Here is a 21,041-nt window from a genome sequence, read left to right on the forward strand (position 1 = left end):
ATCAATTCTTTCCAGGGTAGTACAAACAAGCCACTAATTGGGCTCGCTGAGGAGCATAATATCAATTATGCATTGATGAAGTGTTATTAGAAAAAGAAGGTGCACAATCACTCCTCTTGCAGAAGATAACCCGTTTTTTCTGTAGAAAAAAAATCAACTATTACAGTTTGTCACAAAGACAATCCCGCATTCAGAAGTAGTTTCAGAGTGCCAAGTGGAACAGAAATCCATACATCACACCTCTATGTACGTAGATTAAGTGAAAATGAAGTGGGATACCATAAGCATCATGCAGGCGTGGCTTCCACCAACTCAAAAGCAAACCCACCTCTGATTTTGTAGAAAACAGGATGGTAAGTTAAAATTTAGCTTTTCTCTTGGAAAGTCATGCAGCAGCTTTCCAGAAGTAACTGCATTAGCTTCTCTACGTGAGATTGGGTGTAACAGACAAAAGCATTGAACAATTTTGCAATTTCAACAGAGTAGAAAACCCAGCATTATGGATGTAACATGTGTTGGTCTTTCAGCTGCAACTATGTTAATTGGATGGCAATACCTCAAGCTTATAGTACTACATTTATTAGACTGATTATGTGCGAAGAAAAAGAAAAAAAAACACACAAATTAGGGAGCTTTCAGCTACCCGAAGAAGAAACTTAGTGTCTTCAGTTTTGACAACAGGCTCCTGTTTGTGACATAGTTTCCTGTTACACAGAATTTAAAAATGAAATGTGTGTATTTATTTTTCCTTTTCACAGAATATGATTTGAAATCCACCATTTGCTTTCCAAGCCTGATCATCAGACCTACAAGGAAAGGCATCAGGTACTAACAGATTCTTGAACAGGTTTTTCTTCATCATCTTCTTCCACTGTTTCTTCTTCTTTTTCTTCTGCTTTCTCTACCTCTGGAAGAAGTCCATCAAGGTTCAATAGCAAGCCTTCACTGGTTGAAGATCTAATAACCAACTTCTGCACAAAGGGACCTACAAAACAAAGGGCACCACCAATTCAGTTACTTCAACAGTTTTGTCTCCAGGCTGACTTATCTTAGTACTGATCTAGATCGTGTCAGGTATATTGTGTCAGGTAACAGACCGATACGAGTAGACAAATCATCTCAGTGCAGACAGTTGAACATGCACTCTGCCAGAAAGGGCTCAAAATGCACTTCACACACTGGTGCTACAAAAAGGTAGTAACACGATGGCTACCTTATTCCTTCAGTACCTCGCCAGCAGTTGAGGTAATTGATATTCCAGGGCCTTGGAACACACAAATCAAGCTACACACACATACACACTCTCCTCTAAAGTATAGAAAAAAAAATCAAGTCAATTTGGAATCTAGTCTGACTGGCAAATTACAGATGGGAAGTTCCTGACAACCTAACAGCTTTCCATCCAGCAGTCAAACACACCAGTCTAGGATCCAGTTTTCTGAAGAGTGACTTGGGAAGCACATAAGCATAAGTGAAAAGCCTACTTTTTAAAGGCAGCAGGCATGCCATTCCACAAACAAAACCCTACATAGATTCATTTTTATCCACCACAACATGTAGCACCCATAGCTTCTGCATGGGATAAGAATGGTGCTCTGCTATTTTGTGCTCTCCAAGAATTATTGGGGTATTACAAAGCAGTGGAAATAATAGCGAGCTCAAGGCAGAAAGTCCAAAACATGTTTCCTCCAGAGCAGCAGAGGGGGCAACGCAGGAAAGCTCTGTGAAGTGCAGTCTGATTATCTGTCAATCACACCTGCATTTTGGATTGAAGCTGCACAGGTCACAACGGTAAAGACGACAGCATGCATTTGAGGAAGGGGCTGCTGAGGTAGGCAGTGGCTTTCAAGTCCCCTTTGGATTTGGAAAGGAACTGAATAAAACCCAGGTGGTGGAGGAAAAGGCTAAGATGTTGTGGTTATTTCTAACATACACATAGCTGATGAAGGTGACTAGGAAGCAGTAGAGATGATACATGTCTGATAGCTAAAACAGAGTTCTTAGTACAAAGAAGAAAAAAAGGCAAACCAATGCCATAGAGCAGGAAGAATACATTTCAAGTTGAAAAAGCTAACAAGTCAAAAGACTGAAATAAAATAAATGATGATAGATATACTAACACAACACACTCTTCCCACACACAGCAAACAACATTCTCTTAGGTCAACTCCAATCATCCTTTCATCTTCATGATGTCAATGCCATCCCTACATAGCTTGAGTGTTCACAGTTCCTTATATACGTAGTAATCAAGACCTCTTTCTAACATATTAATCCCAGTAAAGATGACCACATGGGCACTGAGTTCATTTCCAACCCTCCCACTCCGAACAACCATGTCAAAAAAAAAAAAAAAAAAAAAAAAAAGCTGCTGTAGGCTCCAAAACACATTACAATTGGCTTTCCCCTATTTGCAGATTCACAAAAATTAACTAGGCACTTGTTGATCGCACAAATATTCACGCGTGATAGAGTGCACCAAAATAGCCCAAACAATCTTATTTCAGGATCCTACCAACAAATGCTGAAGGAGTCTTTTGACAAGAGGCACTACATAAATAACTCAATTTCTTTGGGGAGGATTAATTAGAACTACATTATACTCTGAGAACATATGGCTGGTGGTATTTTTAGCCTTGCGTTAGATCAAGTGACTTGCAGAGGAATGCCTTTTTAGTGATAACTGCATAGTTGCACGAAGATACACTACTACATATGGAAAACCTAAAACGAACAGAAATCCAGAACGAAGCGACTGACAGTTAGCAAGCCTACCTAGGTTCCCTTCCTGTAAAGATATGCTGAGGACGACACTTGCTTCCTACAAATGGCAAGTATTTTTGACCAAGCAAGTAAGAACACACCACAGTAATCAAGCTTGATACCACAAAATGAACAGAAACGTTACCAAGTCCAGAATGGCTGACCCTAACTTAACCAAGTTGGTGTAGTCTACCTATGAGCCTCATCACTAAAAAAAAAAACCTCTTGACTTTCTGCTTTTATTTAGTTTTATTTCTAGTCAACTAACCCTTTATACTTTTATTTGGGATGAAATGCTTCCAAATGCTTGTTTAGTTTGCTTTTCACAGTCCGTTCTGTCCGTACAGTCAGAGCATCAGTGGAAGAGACGCAATTTGATTCTTTTTGCAGGCATTAAACCAATATTAATATAAAAATTGGTTGGTTATATTACAGAACGCTAGAACACAGAATTATGTTCTTAAATCACTGTTTCTACTCCAGTAATACAGATGACATCTGTTTTACATTTACTTCAATACGAAAAAGAACAGCTAGCGTATTAGCTGGTCAAATTCTTTACAAAGGAACAGTGAGCAGAACCCACAGCAACAGCATGCCGAACTCCTGCTTTGCTCCTTTGTAACCTGATCATTCAGTTAGGGAAGGAAAAGAAAAGATTAACAGCGTTGCACCAGGAACAGCAGAAATTTAAAAAACATCTTGGCGACAGAAAAAAATGGTTGTATGTATTCAAACGGGTAGTTAGCATCAGACTAGATGTTAGCTAGATGAAGCACTGGCATTGTCTTAAGTAACTGCAGGTGGATTCTTGGTTTGGATTCTTTGTATTCGGCTTCAAGTGGGGTAAACCAATCCACCCATACACTGAAGACCCCCACGTCTCGCAAGGATTCCAATGTATTGTTATAATCCATTTAAGCATCAACCTGCCAACTCAGTTTTGTACATCATCTCACTTCTTTCCTCACACAGACACTTCTGCAGTGCAATGAGAGTTCACGTCAAGAAGAGCAGACACTATTCATGCCCTTATGGGCTGTCAAGCTGTCAAGCCTTAATTCACTGAGTAGCCTAACAGCTCCCTCCTCCCGTCCCAAGTAGACAAAGCAACGAGGTCATTTAATGACACCCTGCTTAACAATCGTTTCTTTATTTTGTTTCTAGAGCTTCAACTAATAGATTGGAAGAACAGCTACTTACCAGAACTTGATGGCTTGAATTTGCAGATATCCTCTAAAATTGTTTTTAGATTGGCAACTATCTGCTCAGTAGGCATATCCAGCTGAAAAAGGATAATGCAGAATTAGCCACGGTGATACTTAAAGCCTTAGATTAATAAATCAGTATGTGCTGGATATGAACATATATTTGAATATGTCTTGTTTCTCTGTATCCCTGTTAAAAGAGTTACAAATCCCATTAACGGCCTTACCAAAATGACTCAGAAGTATACGAGGTTGTATTTTTATTGTTATTTTCCTTCTCTCTACTCATGACATTCAATTATTCCATTCCCATGACTCTGTATATATGTAGCTTCAAAGGCGTTTTTAAAAACAACCCACATACAAGTGCTTTTGTGAAATAGTACTGAAATTAAGTATTTAATATGGGCCCCCAGCATAAGAAGGATGAACAGGTCCACAGGAGGGCCACAAAATTGATCAGAAGGCTTGAGCACCTCTCCTACAAAGAAAGACTGAGAGAGCTGGGGATATTCAGCCTGAAGAAGAGAAGGCTCCAGGGTAACCTCACTGCAGCTTTTCAATACTTAAAGGGGACTTAAAAAAAGAGATGGAGAAGGACTTTTTGCTCAGGCAGATGGTAACAGGACAAGGGGGAACGGTGTTAATTTGAATGAATGGTGTTAAATTGAATGAAGGAGATTTAGATTAGATGTTAGGAGGAATTTCTTCACTCACAGGGTTGTGAGGCACTGAACAGGCTGCCCAGAGAAGCTGTGCCTACCCCATCCCTGGAGGTTCAAGGCCAGGCTGGATGGGGCATCCACCATAGACTGGTGGCTCCTGGTTCTGCCCAACATGCTCACATAACAAAGTCCTTACACACCACTTCAGGCACATCAGCAGTCCTCGCTGAACAGATCACAATACTTGGGAGTAAACCAACACTGCTGCCAAAAATTAGTATCTCCATCTTTCCTCATCTGTTAATCACCTAAAACCACAACTGCTACTCATCTCACCTGGAGTCTCTTCAACAATGAGCAACTCACGAGGAAGAGATGCACAAACCTGAACACCCTCAGGTCAAATCCAGGGCTGACTTCTCTCAGCTCCTGGAGAGCTTAGTGCACGTTTCTCAGAGTTAATGTTCTGCTAGCGTTAACGCCCTGCTATGCCTTATTTAATCTCCCTGGTCTCACCCATATCATCCAGACATCTTTATGAAGTCTTTTTCTAGAAGTTTCAGGAGTGGAATTAAGAAAAAATGAGCTTGGTCTTTTTTTTTTCTTTTTTTTTTAAAACAGAATTAGCTTTGTTTCAGTGGAGCGTGCAGACATCACCGGGTCCCGTCTTCTCCACTCCCTCTCAATGTAGCACAAGCAGGTTTTAACATTTCACTTATCCATAAAGGTATGCATTACAACAGAAATCTTGTTATACTTCACTAGTCTCCTCCCAGATTTGGTCCATTAATTTCTTTTCATGCTCCTCTGGCAGACTTCTGATCCAAATGCCATTCTTCTGTTACACAGGCCAGTAAGCATTCATCTTTATTACGGTTAGGCTGACTGTGAAGTGCTTCATCTTTCATACATTAACAGCTGTAAAAATTTGTTTGCTAATGCTGAGCAGTTCACTTCACTGACAGGCTCACCATGCTGTACAGAATTCAAAATAAAGGAACACTTGCGACAACTTCAACAATTACAGTAACTAATTAGAAGCTATATATAAAGGTTTGGACAGTGTTTGCTTCCAAATCTTGCACTAGGTTCAAGTCTCAAGCAAGGCTCCAATTCTGCAACTTGAGTGAGCTACTTAATATTCATCATCTGTCACCAAGCCTGCAAGAACACAAAACATACAGAACCAGCAAGCTGCTCTAAACAGTAAGTTACAATTTCTTCTAAGAACTGTAACACATTATGAGAGAAGACAAACATGTCAACATATGAAGACATCAGTTAATATCCCCTGTTTGATACCACAGGAAAATAGGGCAAAGTGAGTTACATTCCATCACGCAACGTGACACATCCCAAGAGATCGTGTACCACAATTTTCTTGAGATGCAGATGGCTCCATAATGAAGACAGGTAATGCCCAAAGGGTTTTAAGTATTTCAAAATAGCTTCCACATCACCAAAGTATCCCACAGTAACTCCTGGCGTGCGCACAGTCACTGTGTATCAGCACTTAGATATTTAGGTTAATTCTAGCCTTCCCCAGACTGACGGAATACTCTGGACCAGATCTCCAGAGCTGCACACACTGCTCTGCTCAGATCAATTCCAGTGGGACCTCAGCATCTAAGTCCTGAGCCACCCTGACGAATAACAATGCCTACAGAGGGAACAACTGTAAATCTATTTCTAGTCCACTTGGTATAAATACAACCTAACCACAATGGAGCTTGAAAAGATGACAGTATGTGCTAAAACCAGAGCACAGAACTGAAGCATTACTTAACTCTTTATAGTTGAGGTCGCTTATCTCTAGAGCAGCACAAGGTGCTGTAAGGAGGTACAGGGAAGTTATTTGTTCTTTTTCTGGGGGAAGAAACAAGTTTCTTTAACAGGGCCTCTCCCTACCTCTGCTGCCTAGGCGAAAGTTAGTTATAAATATCCAGCACCATGCAAGTTTAACCAAAAGAGATGATGTTTAAAGCTCCATTCATGAAGTCCCAAAGCTTCTAACCTTCTAGAGGATCTTTAGAAGGCTGCAACTGAACATACAGAAGAGCCGCTCAGCTATTTGGTGGATACACCTACAAATGAAGAAACTAGAAGATGCCCCGCTCTCAAAACACTAACTTCGGGCTCCAGCTGAGGGCTTCCCACCTGCAGTCACGAGGACTTGGGCTCCCACAGTGAAGGCTGCAATCAGCCAGAAATTCAGAGTTTTGGCACCTCCACTCAGAATTCAGGTTCCAGCTTTTCTGAAGACTTACGGGGCAATGCAGTCATTAAAAACTAGCCGTTTAAAAAGGGAACTGGAATTTTTATGGCTTTATCTCACGGCATGCCAGAGACATGGGCTGCCATTCAGCCAGCAAGCTAAATCAGTTCTCAAGGCACTTAAACTGGGCTTACAGTTGTGGCATCTGACATGGGAGAAATCTACTCCAAGTCCTCTAGTACAGCTCTTACAAGACAATCTAACAGAACCATAAACCCACCGACCCCCAGCACTTCACAGTTTAGCTCCATCAACTGCAGGATCTGGAGTTCCAACTATCAACGATACTTTATTTTTTATTTCAGTCAAATGTGAAACAAGTTCATGAAGAGAGACATGAGTTCACAGCTCTGTTTTCTGAGCAAGTACATTTTGTCTCCTGGTGCTAATAAGAGAGGAACAGAGCCCTGTTTTACCTTTTAGCTTATAGCAATGGTGAGGTATTTCTGGAGCACAGTAAGCTGCCAAGCAATTAACAACGGTACTGTAACCAGCATCCCGTAACAATATGTAACCTCTGCATGTCTCTGCATTATTCAAGTAAAACCAGATTTCCTCTTAATTTCAAGAGAAACACTTGACTCGGCTGAACTCCAAGAACTTGTCCTCAGATGCCTCTATATAAAATGTGAACTAAATCTCTTTAGAGCAGGTTTAGAGCAACTCCTAACAATTTTTACTTTGCACTGCACCAGCATAATAAAACGACTCCATTTTGCCATAATTCAGGGAAGTCAAATGCCTCTCATGACAGCAAAGGCGGGAACTGGAACATCTCTGCTTTCAGGAACAAAAAAAAAAAAGCCCCCAAAGCAAGAGCTAAGTGCTGACAAATGTGGCAGATGAACATTTCCACAGAATTGGAGAAAACATTTGGAGGACAGACAGTATCAGTTAAAGAGCACTGACCCATTTTGTGTTGCCTTGCTTTCACTGGCTTCAGCTCAGTTATGAACCTTCCCAAGAAAAAAAAAAACATTTCTCTGTAAGAGCCTGGGGACCCTGCAGATATCCTTTTCTCATCCTGGCACTGAAGCTGGCTGCAATTCTGAGATACTAGCAGTGTACAAGAAAGACAAATGCAGGCACAGAATACCCCTTACTGAGGCTGTGGTCCTCGCTGTTGTAAAGTGCTGTTTCCAGTTCGAGTTTACTTCACTATGTTTTTTGCCATCCTCAGTTTTGTTCCAAAACATCCTGTTTTGTTCCAAATTCAAGCCTTTTGCCATACAGGATTACTAGGAAGACATTACTTCGGTGCAGCACATACCATCAAGAGCTCCACAAGACCTTCAGCTCTTGCTGAGCTACGTATTACTGTAAGGCCCCATGTCCCTCACAGCCTGCAAGGACACTTCTGGCCCTCCCGACACTGACAGACAAGGGAGGTAGGTGCTACTGCCAGTGCAAATTGACATTTCCAGCCTCAACTCATGATTTCTACTCCCCAAGTTTGAGAGGTCTCTGGTTCAGTACACCTCTCTCCGCACTTCTAACCCTCTAAAGGAAATGGTGCTCCTGTGCATGTCCCTTCCCAAAATGTATACCCTTCCAAACAAACTCAAGTCCCAACTCAAAATAACCTTCCTGCATTTCACAAGAGAGCCAATTCCCAGGCAGCTCCCTGCACAGACACGAAAACAAACCAAAAACTCCTTCCTGGTGTCACCTTTACATTTGTTAAAGACAACACCTCCAACCTGGGAGAAAGAATACTTCATAGCAGTCAACAGCAGCCTATCCCAATTCAAAAGCTATGTCAAAACCCTCAACAGAACCTTCAAGCTGCCCTCTTCAGATAGCATGGTTCTGAAGTAGACATCCCAAGTGTCTCAGTTGTCTCTCTCCTGCTCTAAGCTCTATGTCTTAAAAGCAGACTTCACATTCTAGGTTTCACAACTAATCTACTAATTAGACTTAACTATTGCCAACTCCCGGGCTTTTCAAAGACATCTCAATTACTCACTACATAAGAAAACACCGCTGAGGCTGCTGACTTATGTGGGAGGGCGGCGTTACTTCAAGCTATGGGCCATGACTGAGCTAACAGGCAACATGAGACAGCAAGCAGCACTAAAGAGAAAAGCTCTCTGAGAAACACCGGCTTGGCAGAGTCCCAGAAGCATCCACGCCACTGCCTGGAACACAGCAATATATCTTTATGCTTCTGTGTAATTCACAAATGATTATTTTCTCACTGACAAGGTTTAAATTTAAAGAGCTCTTGATTTAGTGGTGAGCAGACACGCATAACCACTCAAGGCTTCCACCGCCTCCCAGAGCCTTGCCCGTGCCAGATTTCCTCCCGGCGGCGCTGCACAACCAGCAGCACAACTAGGTCAGGCACAGGAGAGCAGCTTCTGAGGGTGGAGACCTTTTACACGAGCCGTAACCACAGTCATCCTCCGGCGTCCAACTCCCCGAACACGTCACGTCCACTGCGGTGGAGTCACCTCTGCCACAGAGCTGATGTTACCTTACCACAGCTCAACTGCACACAAGCAAACCCCCAGCACGCTATTTCCGATCCAAGATTAAGAGCTCATTCACAAGAACCTGTTATTTACTAATTATAATTAAAAAAAGATGACATCTCTGGCTGCACCATAGCTTCAGAAGTGCTTATAGAAATGCAGAGCCTGAGCCGCCCAGACAAAGAACCTAAGGTGCCCTGTAACACCAGCAGCTCATGGCAGTAACAGGACGTGGTTTAAGTCTCAAAAACTCTAACCACAGCAGTAAAGAGCTATACCTAGTACGACCAACTGCAATTGCATGGAATGCTGTCAAACTATCCAAGCTTTGATTGTTATTAAAAAAAAAAAAAATTTAGATTAAGTGTGAAAAAAACTTTAAAAGACATTTAATTTGCAGGTATTTTAAAGACTGATCAAGAGGATTAAAATTAAAGTAGTCCAAAGCAAAAAAATAAAGATGTAGAATACATGCAAAACACTTGAAAATATTTTCTTTTTTTTTCTTCTTCCATTTTATCTATGGATTTGAGGTGTTTTATATAGTCACATCACACTTAGAGACAGCTAAAGATACCTCCTGCCTCTATGAGAATCTAATACATAACATATTTTAGGAGAATAGTCCCAAATACCTCAGTTTTGAGATATTGTACAGAAGAACAAGTCCTTTAAATTCATATGCACTACTCACAGGAACTAGCCAAAATCAACAAACTTGCTTATCTAATATCACCAGACAGAACTGCAGAGAACAGAAGTCTTGTGAACTGTATCAGTTAAAGTTAAAAATGGGTAGGATTACAAATAGACAAAACAGAATGGAAGTAAAACAATTTGGAAGAGGGAAAAAAACAAGGAAAAAAGCTCAAGAGCCTACAACAAGAGATAAGATACCTCCCTTCAATAACCCAGTTTCTTATGACAGTAGTCAAAGCTCAGATTAATTTTATGTTTCAGGTGTGATGCAAACAGTTGGTTTGTTTCCTCCCCTGAACCAGAACTAAAAGTTCTTAAAATCAAACCACGACTAAAAATTCCCTAAATTAAACCAGCCTTTAATTATTAGGTTCACGTGAATACAGCTTGATCCAGAGATCCCACTCTTGGCATCCTTAACTTCTCAGCATTAGATATGTCTTGCTCTCAGTGGAACCAGCTTCTATCACCATACTTCAGTGACACACAAGGCTCACATCAGCTGAGCACGTTGCACAAGAAACAGTGAAGTTCTTCTTAGTCAGTGAAACAACACTTAAAATCTTGAAAATGCACAGATCAAAAACTTTTCTTACCTGTTTTAATACTAATTTCAACTCTGCTCAGAAGAGAACACTTAAGAACTCTCCATACTTACTCTTGCTATTCTTGTCTTGATTAAGCGCTCGTCTTCTACCGTGTACTCTAGACCTTCTCTAAAGAGTTGCAGCATTTTGGGGATATCGTGGCCCAGGGAATCTAAGTAAAAAAAAAATCCGGTTAATGTTTATGAGCAGGGCATAATATACTACTAGAAAAGGGAAAATTCAATGTTTCAGCTAAAGCAGTTAAACTCCAAACAAAAATGTAGTTTCATGAACTACTGCATCCTCACACATCTCCTATGAAAATCTCTCTCCATATTCCTTCCTTCCTCATTAATCAGCAGACATTAATAGGTGATAGAGTAAAAAAAAAATAAATAAATAAAAAATAAGGAAGATTTCACTCCAAATAAAGAACCTGTGAAGAGTGTACATAAGCAGTCATTATTACCTAATTCCTAATATAATTACTTTGGAAGATCAGAACCTACTGAGTTAAATTTAGAATAAGCCCCAAGCGTCTACCTTGAAAACAAACACTCTGCAACTGTGCAATACCAAGATTACTCACTACCTGAAACATCCTGGCCCAGTCCAGCCATTGAACAAGTTGAGACAGCTGTTTTGTTATCTCAGCTGCAGCTCATTTGACAGATTTACAGCACCACTCAGTTGCTTCAACTGCAAGTATTATTTCTCCCACATGCCTTTGAGTGGCTCCAAGAGAAAGCAGCCACCAGTAACCTACAAAGCAAGCAAGTCTGTAATGGCATAATATAGCTTTTGTTTGTCCCCAGAACATCTGGAGTATCCTGTTGCAATGCTTTGGACAGGTTTGTATGTTTGCCTCAAACATTTAGGAGGCTAAAAACACTGCCTGCAGCCTGTAAAAACATTGTTAGAGCAGCAGGGAAAGGGAATTTGGTTCAAGATTTCGCGTTTCATGCAACTGACACAGCTCACGTGAATAACTTTTTTCCTGTGTTAGGAAGACCCCCCGAAATACAGCAAAAATAATTCAAGTCAGCAAGGCAGACAAAATATTCAGAGACATTTGATGCCGTGAGAACCCGATCTGAATAGGAAGTTCCTTGAGCATAATGAAAAGGGAGCGACCACACAGAGAAGTTAACAGGTTATACTAACAAGAAACATAAATATTGTTATTAAGAAGCACAGACGAGTACATAGAGCAGTCATGTGGCTGGGATCCAAACAACTGCACAACAGTCAGACAGCGCAACTATCAGTGAACATCTTTTTTCCCCAGAGTTGTTTCTATTTTCCTACATAACTTCACTACATAAAGTTTGCAGTACTATTACAGTTGATTAGATATTAACTAGTTGACAAACTTACCTTGACTGTAATCCCAACATTTTTGTTGTAGGGGAAAGGCACAGTACTAGGTTCCTAAAACAACTTTCACATATGACAAAAGGAGTGGCTCAGTCATATGCAGTCAAATACTCAGTGTAATTATATGTCCTCATAAAAAAAAAAATCACCTCAAGAGTTAATCTTGTTCCAGTACTTAGATCTATTAAAAAAAATAAAAATGCTTCTTACTTCTTTTTGTGCTGGGGTATTTTCGTCTGAGCTTGTTTCTTAACGGTATTAGTTTAGGCATTATTGCAGGAACAGCTACATAGGAGTCCACTTGGATTTCATCTTCCAAAATCTCCAATAAAACAAAGTAAAATATATTTAGGAACACAATAAATTAACCAAGTACACAACTTCTATGTACAAAAATGTCAGAGCACAGAAGCCAGTGCCTTACTCTTTATATTGGCTGCTAACCTCAAACTAGAGCTGGCTGGACATGAAGTTCCTTGTTCCCTCCCCACTTGGTCACTGTTACAAGCTACAATGTTTAATATAGATAATTCTTAAAAAAAAATAAATAAATACCCATTTGATTAATTCAACTCCTCCTACAACAGCAGCTCCATTCTCTCGAGCTATTTCAGCTTCTTGCTCATTCTGTTGAGAGAAAAAGAATTTGTTAGCATGCGTACTACCAATTAGTCTATATCAACAGCACTGGATAGGTTCTTTATCTTGACAACGCGATGTAAGAACAGACCATACACTATTTAAGAAAGGAAGAATGATTTAAGACAAACCAAAGATGAAAAAAATATATCTGACACTGGCCATTTAGTATTGGAGCAGCAACCCCTGTTCACTTCCAGTCTTAATAGAAAGCAATATTCAAGCGTTCAATTGGTTTCTGGAGAAAAAAAAAAAAAAAAATCATCCCTTTGGGGAACAGCTCTGTTACAAGCCCTTTCTCCCTGATCGTTAGCCTCTGGAAGCTTCAACCAACCATCCACTAGGTGGAGTCAACATGTGCTGTTACTCAAAGCTAAAAGAAAAGCATGAAGCATGCTTCTTAAAACCACCATAAAATACGGCTATTTACTTCTGAAAGTGCTAGTAAACTTTTGCTTCAAATAGCATTTAGAAGTTAACTTTGTTTTTCTTGTTTTCAAAGGTTCATCAACTAAAGCCAGGGCACTTCTCTAGAGTCATCTCATAGAGGTTATTTTGTTAGAAAGATTAACAGGCAAAGGACAGCAGCAAAGAGGCTGAACTAGCCTCTCACAGATGCTACAGAGGCTCTCCACACCATTTCACATCAGTGATCTCCCTAGCATGGCAGATGAAAGGTTTGGGGGTGAGGTGGGGTAGAGTTGTTGCATTATTTAGATTGGTTGTCTGTGTTTTGTATTAGAGAAGTTACTGAACACCGCCACCACTCAATGGCAAGCCGTTACAGCATAAGCCACTGCGAGTAACTCACAATTTGCACTGCCTACTAAGGCTTCAGACAGCAAGGTTAGGCGCGACTGCTAAACCAAACTATCCACCTTTATTACAGGATAATCGAAGTTTTTACTCTGCAAACAGACTTCAATCATTTCTCTCCCTCAGTCACACCTATGCAGATGTTCACTCCCTGAGTGCATTGCTAGAATTAATTACGTATATGTAGACAAATCAACATGAAGGAAACTCAGGGTGCTTGTTAACACATTAAGGCACTGCTGAAGATGAATCCTCAACTGGCTTGAGAATCCTGCAAAGCATTTGGAAAGCCTTCCCAACGCAAGGTACAACGCATACAACACGACTAGGTCCCATGCAAGAGCACGCTAGGCTTGCAACACACGTAACTAAGTAACTCGTGCTTACCCACCTCTGTGAAAACCAGGACCTTATTCACTTCATCTGTAAAGCGATGCGGAAGAAGAACAGTGCTTGCAAACGGATCTACTTTTTTCTAAAAATAAAGGAAAAGATTGAAACAAAAAAGAAATCATGACTTCAGCACAAGTTATACTAAATAATTTTGCACCCACGCAAATGCACAGATGCAAGCATCTCTGACTAAAACATTTTTACCCACAATATACTTGCACGTAATAATCACAATAAACCAGCACAATGCACAGGATTAATCCAATATTAATCATGGATATAAAAATCCATGATTTATATACGCTGATACTCGCCCAAGAGAAAGGGGCTGGGGTCAGCAACTCCCACATGTGGAACTGCTGCCATGCTCAGGTGCTGTCAGTAACACAGCGGGGTTCTGCAGTCACAGCTCATTTAAATTGAGTTTCTGAGTAGGTAGTGGCCAGTGCATAGCATCAGCAAGAAATGTGTCTCTCACCAAGGCTTAAGAATGCCTCAATGCTACCAGAAGCAGGAACAAGAGGTCTGTGTAAGCATAAACTTACCTAGCTCGAAGTGACCCTGGTATACCAAAGGGATATTTAGTTACATGCACAAAGAAATAAACTTTAAAGAGACCAAACTGTTTTCTAGCTCTGAGGGAAGGAGAAAGTTTCAGGGAAAATCCAAACTGGGCTAGGTGCCTTTGAACTGACAAAAGGGAAGACTGGCAATAAGAGCTAAAAAACTCCACCAAGACAACACTCAGGCCAGACTCCTAACAACCTCCTCTGAAGCTGAGAGTGTGAGAAATGTCACCTAGGAAAAATTTGTTCATACTTTTTTCTCATTTCTTAACCAGCGTCCTCTGAAGACCTGCAAGGACACCACCCACTTCCAGTGTCATGAAAAGTGCTCACATTGACATTTCCACTAAACATGAACTTGTCATTAATCCAAGCCAGAAAAAAACAAATAGCTGCAAGAAACTCCTCCAGAAATTACAGTCTCAGCAGCCTAACAGGAATCCTGTCTCTCTTGCACTTCATCAAGGTAACAGAGCAAGTCCTTCTGCTCTGGATTCAACTCCAGTCTGTTCTACTGACTAGAAACTAGTACCAACTGTGGTCAAGGGAAGTGAAACTACCTCCCATTAATTGCTGAGGATACCGGCAGCTCTTTGACATGCAGCAATGTAATAGGGCTCATGCATGAACCCCAAAGATCCCACGGAAATAAATGATGAAATAAGGTTCTTCAAAACGACAACAAAAGGCTTCCTTTTCACTGCCTCTTGGTAAAGAAGAGCTGTGTATGTGTAAGTGCCTTCACTCCAACAGTACCGACAAAAAAACACCATAAGCAAACAATACCCTACTTTTAAGGTGCACGACTGAAAAACAAAAATAAAAACACAGGGGACAGAGACGGGAAGAAGCTAATCTACACTTCTCCCTATAAAAACGAATCCAGAACAAAGTACAAGCATGATTTTGGTAACACACCTTCAATTGGAAAGCCTAAACAAATGTGAAGTTCAGTTTGATCTGTTCTGCCTGGACCTGATTTTCAGCCACGTAATAGCCCACCTTTGAAATTCTTGAAGGTGCCTACCTTGACCCCAAGAATTTGAGCCATACTTAATAAGCACACACGCAATAAAGGCATAAAGCCACCTGCAAAAGCAGACTGTATTCTGACAGTAAACAGTGCAGTTGGAAGAAGCAGGTGAGAAGGCCAACAGAAACATCTACTCTACATTTAAAACACAGCCTTCCCACGTTGGGAAAAAAAAAAAATCAAAACACCTCCTTATCCTCTTCAAACTTACCTTCTTCTGCAGCGCCATATCTAGAAACACATTAATATACACATACTGTTTGGGGTGCGTGAAGTCTAGTTCCTGAAATTTCTTTAGCATACCAACAGCCTCTTCTACATTATAGGATGGCCGCTTGTAAAGCCACGTCAGGTACACGTCATCCACTGGCTTGCTCATCAGAGGCCGCCTGATAATTCCTTTTTTCTTTTTTGCCTCTTCCTGCTTGGCCTTTTGTGAACCTTTTTTTGCATTTCTGAGACAAGAAGAAAACAAACACCATTGTTAGATCATCAGCAGAAGAGTCAGGCACTTGCTTCAAGAAAAAGAAGTAAACACTGTCATATGTCACTTAATTAATGAGTAGTTACTAAGGTAGGCTCTACACCTAAGAGCAAGTAACATCCTTAAATTCACTCCAATCACTTGTCTCAAATAGCGAAGACAAATCAAGCTTCCAGTGGAGTTAAGAAACACAAGCCCCAGTCTTTAACTCCGCTATTTTGAAAGGCTTTCAAAACCAGCGGAGAAAATAGAGGTAGAAACGGATACTCCATTCCTCTATTAAAATGAAGGTTAAAATTGAAAAAGTTAACTATACTCCAGCGCTCCTGGTGTACAGCATGCTCCGCTCTTCTGTGCACAGAACCCATTTTTCTTCTCCCACTTACGCAGCGGTATCAGACTTTAAGAAACGTCAAAGCAATGTAGGTGTCTAGCTGAGGTCACTTGGTTTGTTCAGCTTGGGTTCCACACGAGGGGCAGGCGCTGAGCTCTGCTCTCTGGGGACAGCGACAGGACCCGAGGGCACGGCATGGAGCTGGGACAGGGGAGGGTCAGGCTGGGGGTTAGGGAAAGGTTCTGCACCCAGATGGTGGTCGGGCACTGGGACAGGCTCCCCAGGGCAGTGGTCACAGCACTGAGCCTGCTGGAATTTGAGAAGTGTTTGGACAATGCTCTCAGACATCTGGTCTGATTTTTGGGTGGTCCTCTGCAGAGCCAGCATTTGGGCTCTATGATCACTGCGCATCCCTGCCAGCTCACGATACTCTGTGCTTCTGTGATTTTATGATAACGTGAGGCAAGAAGAGGAACGGTCTGAACCCAATTCCATAAGCTCAGCAGCTTCCACGCTGACACGACTCCTCCAGCTGTCACCCATCCATCCTTTTCCCGACCACCCACCAAACCCCCCCGAGTTTCCCCCCACAACCGCTGCACTCCTCACCTGAACCACCACCAAAAACCCTCCCTGCGGGCCCAGCCTCGACCTCCCCTCCCCACACTGCTTCCCTGGGACCCCCCCGCTGTTTAAGCCCCTGAGAGCAGCTGGGAGCGAGGCCAACACCTCAGGCACTCACTTGGCGGCCGCGGCGTAGCAGCAGGCGGGCTGCGGGGGGCGAGGCAAGGCGGCGGCCAAAGCCCATCGGCAGTGCGGAGCCAGAACTGAGGGAAAAAAACACAAACAGCGCCTCAGCCGGCCGCCAGACCGCTTCCTCAGGCTCCCTTCATCCCCATCGGGGTGAGGGCGAGGAGCACAGCGGCCGGCTGGACACACACGAGCCCCGCGGAGCCGCCCCCCCCCCCCCCTTCACCTCTCCACACGCAGCGGCCGCCAGCGGCCGCCATCTTGCGCGCCCGCCCCGCCGAGCCCTTGGCGGCGCCCCCGCCCCGCCGTCCCCCCCGCGCCGCTGCCGGCGCCCGGCGTTCCCCCTGCTCAAAGGTTCCCCCCCCCCCCGCTTCGCTTTTTTCCTTAAAGCCGGGGAAAACGGCGCTGTCCCGGCTGGGTCTAAAGGCAGAGCAGCAAAAAACGCCCCTCGGTGCTTGCAGGGGGCTGGGTGGTGTGATGTGTGTGAAGGGAGGGCGCTATGAAGGGGAGCGTGAGGCACCGCCGCCATGCCCCAGTCCTGTCAGGCCCCGCGTCGCTTTGCCACAGCCCGCAGCGGCCAGGGGAGAGGGTTAAAAACCACCGTGGTTTAAGCTGGGAGCTGCCAAAAACCTGAAAAGTGCCGCACAGAGCTCACCCGTAAACATAATAAAACAGAAACGAGGCAGAAGGAGTCGCAGGAGAAATGCAGCGCGTGTGCCACTGCCAGCCTGCCGCGGCTGCTCCCCGGTCTCCTCCCGCTTCCCCTGCCTCAGTGCTCACACACGGGGTGCAAGAAGCTCCCCTGCGGGTTAGCATCGGCTGCTCTGCTCCAAAATGATGCGCTGCGAGTCCCTAACAAAGCTCTGCCTGCCCCAGACGTCGGCTGCCCACCTGTGGAGCACGGATGCTGAGCTGCTCCAGTACACACCATGAGCTGTATTCCAGTCTCCTGCTCGCTAAAGGGGCCCACTTATTTCACACTGACATGCTCTTGGCTATAAATAAGCTAACTTCTGCGTTTTCATTCCCTCCCTGATGAACCTGGGACCAAGAATATTCTCCAAATTCTTTTTTGTTTCTTTTCTTAGAACTCGGAAGAGAGGTTTATCTATCTCACCTATTGGTTTGCTCTGAAGTGTTTGTGAAACATCTGGCTCACACTGACACCGGACGTTTCTCTTCTGAGCAGTGTGTTCTCCAGTAGCACGAGTCCAATTTTTCCCTGTAAGCTTCTTACAGACTTTAACAGACTCTGATAGGGGTCTGACCTAGTCTGCCATATTCTCTTGCTGTTTCAGTGCCTTTGTGCTCTTTTACTTCTGACTGAGAGGCTGCCACACTCACTGGATGTCAGAGCGGGAAGGGGTCTCAGCCCAGATCACCGTGCCCCTCTGGTGAAGAAAGAAACACAGCTTTAGTCTCTACAGGGACCACGGGGAATGGGTAGTGGCCCTGCTGAAGGCCTGGCAGTTGTTTTGCAGGCAGCTGTTTGATGTTTACATCTCCTCGTGCATTCCCAAATACGGCAGGGAGCCTCTTGAACTAGAATTGTTATTTTTAAATCAGAGTAGCTGATGTTATGTGCATATGCAAAGCATGGCATAGCAAACCCAATACAGGTTTCTCCAGTGTAACTGTTCACTCTGTATCCCAGGAAAGGATCCAGGAAGATGGGAAGGTACAAGGGTGACAGGAGGAAGAAAACCTCCTCAGTTAAAAAGTCTTAACGACAAGTGAAAAAGCACAAAATCCAAGCACAGAGGCAGATCAGGTTTGGGCAATGGGGTTTCTTTTTGGATGGGCAATAGGCACCTGCATATCCTAGAGTGGTGGCAAACGTAATACAAGACTTACCATGCAAGCCTGCTTACTATGCACATGTGATCGGGTAACAACCCGCATCCTTCACCCTGTTCCTCCATGACTTCTGAATCCCCTCATGAGCTTCCCATTTGTTCAACAGAAGGTCACTGCTGCAGATCGTGGGGTTTGGCTCTGTGGGGAAACACAGGCTCACGGTTAACTTGTTAATGATTCTTCCGTATCACCTGTACGGATACTCTGAATACCTCCTGTGCACAGCGTGGTGAGGAACCCAGACATAACAAATTTATTCTGCGAAGGAAGCAGGGCCTTGGGGAGGCTGCGGTTTGCTGTACAAGGGGTGGGGGAGCCCCCAGGAGATGCTGATCCTGCCGGCGGTGACCCCGGGCAGGCCACTGGCAGAACCTGGTTTCTCAGTTACGCTCCCTTTTGAGAAGGGAGGGAAACAGTACCTGAGGTGAGGGTGGCGAGGCCCTGGCCTGTAACGGGAGCTGGGAAACCTACAGAATGATTAACCCAGGCAGGGGAAAAAGGGAGGGCACAGTCCTCCTTCACTGCTCCATTTGTATTTTTCAGGGGAGAAGAGTAATGAGCGAAACAGTTAAAGGCACCAACATCAAAGAAGTCAGTACCAAAGCCTTTAACAGGATGTATGTGTTTTTTCTCTTAAGAAAGGCAGGCCATTAAACTTCAATTTGAAGAGGCTTTTTTCTTTCGCCCTCCTTTCTCTCTGCCCTGCTCTATATGTCTGTGCCTGCTCCCGCTTACTCATTTACTCCATTTGCTAACAGAACCCCTTGAAAAATCGTGGAGGCTCCCCCCATGCTTCTTGTTCTCTGAGCATAAACGAGTCCGGCACGAGTCTAGAGAGCTGCAGAAGAAATGAATTTCAGTAAGAACTGCTTGTCCTACCCTACACCTCCTCAGCTGCTTGCTGCAAGGTACCTCACAGATACTTTCCGGCAGCTCTACGCCACTTTTGTTGCCAGTTTTCCCTCCTGTGCTATCCCACAGATGAGCACACAAAGACCTACACCCCTCTCCAGCCCTGGTTTCTTCTTCTTTTTTTTTCTTTTTTTTTTGTTTTCTTTTTTGAATCCATGCTCTGTCCTCATGCAACACCCCTATTTTTCCTCTTTGAACTTGGGAGCAGCCCTGAGAAGAAGGCAACCTCCAACTTTGGTGTGCCCAACTGCAGAAAACGTGCTCTAACGTTGGCACGCTGTTTACCTGCGTCCCCGTGCTTCATCTGCCCTCAGACACGTACAGACACACGTGTACGCCTGTACAGCCACAGCGTGGGCGCCTGAAAGGTTTTGCAGCAGACAGACGCTTCCTTTGGAGAAAAAGAGGTGACAAATGTGAGCTGAGGCACCACCTACACCCTCAGTGCTCGGCTTCTGCCTCACGCTCAGCGTGGGGCCCGCTCTCCCCGACATCTGCCTCACTTCCTCAGCTTGGCAGGCCTTTGTGGGGTGCCCTCTTCACATAGGCTCTGGAAAACACTCCTCACTGTAATTAACAGCAACAATTAGCTGTGGAGGGCTGCTTACCCTCACTGCACTGGGTGGCTCTTAATGAGTGCGGGGTGGCCTCGCTGAGGTTGTGGCACCATTTTGGGTTCGGGCACCACTTTGGGGTCCCATCACAATTTGAGGGTTCCTTCACCATTTTGGGGTCCCATCACCATGTGAGAGTCCCAGCACCATTTTGGGGTCCGTCACTATTTGAGGGTCCCTTCACCATTTTGTGGTCCAGCACCACCTCAGGGTCCTGTCACTGATGGTCCTGTCACCATTTGAGAGTCCCGTCACCATGTGAGGGTCCCTTCACCATTTCGGGGTCCCATCACTATTTGAGGGTCCCTTCACCATTTTGGGGTCCCACCACCATTTGAGGATCCTGTCACCACGTGAGGGTCCCTTTACCATTTCAGGGTCCTGTCACTATTTGAGGGTCCCTTCACCATTTTGGGGTCCCATCACCATGTGAGGGTCCCTTCACCACTTCAGGGTCCTGTCACTATCTGAGAGTCCTGCCACCATTTCGGGGTCCTGTCACTATTTTGGGGTCCCATCACTATCTGAGGGTCCCTTCACCATTTCAGGGTCCCGTCACCGTTTCAGGGTCCCGTCACCATTTCGGGGTCCCGTC

The 21,041-nt window shown here is 43.8% G+C and overlaps 1 protein-coding gene across 2 annotated transcripts; it reads right to left on the reverse strand.

The window, feature by feature from the left end:
* Nucleotides 1-717: 717 nt before the first annotated feature.
* Nucleotides 718-20,684, reverse strand: MRPL1 (mitochondrial ribosomal protein L1). Of its 2 annotated transcripts, XM_068681580.1 has the most exons (10): nucleotides 20,118-20,684; nucleotides 18,935-19,058; nucleotides 17,056-17,140; nucleotides 15,707-15,950; nucleotides 13,895-13,978; nucleotides 12,604-12,675; nucleotides 12,259-12,370; nucleotides 10,743-10,843; nucleotides 3,967-4,048; nucleotides 718-985 (listed from the first exon to the last, which is right to left on the reverse strand). In XM_068681580.1, the coding sequence occupies exons 2-10, from the start codon at nucleotides 18,963-18,965 to the stop codon at nucleotides 822-824; spliced, it is 975 nt and encodes a 324-aa protein (XP_068537681.1). In that variant the 5' UTR covers nucleotides 18,966-19,058; nucleotides 20,118-20,684; the 3' UTR covers nucleotides 718-821. The 2 variants fall into 2 exon arrangements, with proteins under 2 accessions (XP_068537681.1, XP_068537680.1); XM_068681579.1 differs by lacking the exons at nucleotides 18,935-19,058; nucleotides 20,118-20,684 and adding an exon at nucleotides 17,290-17,441.
* Between the last annotated feature and the right edge of the window lie 357 nt (nucleotides 20,685-21,041).

This window comes from Anas acuta, chromosome 4 (assembly GCF_963932015.1).
Source record: "Anas acuta chromosome 4, bAnaAcu1.1, whole genome shotgun sequence".
Classification (NCBI taxonomy): domain Eukaryota; kingdom Metazoa; phylum Chordata; class Aves; order Anseriformes; family Anatidae; genus Anas; species Anas acuta.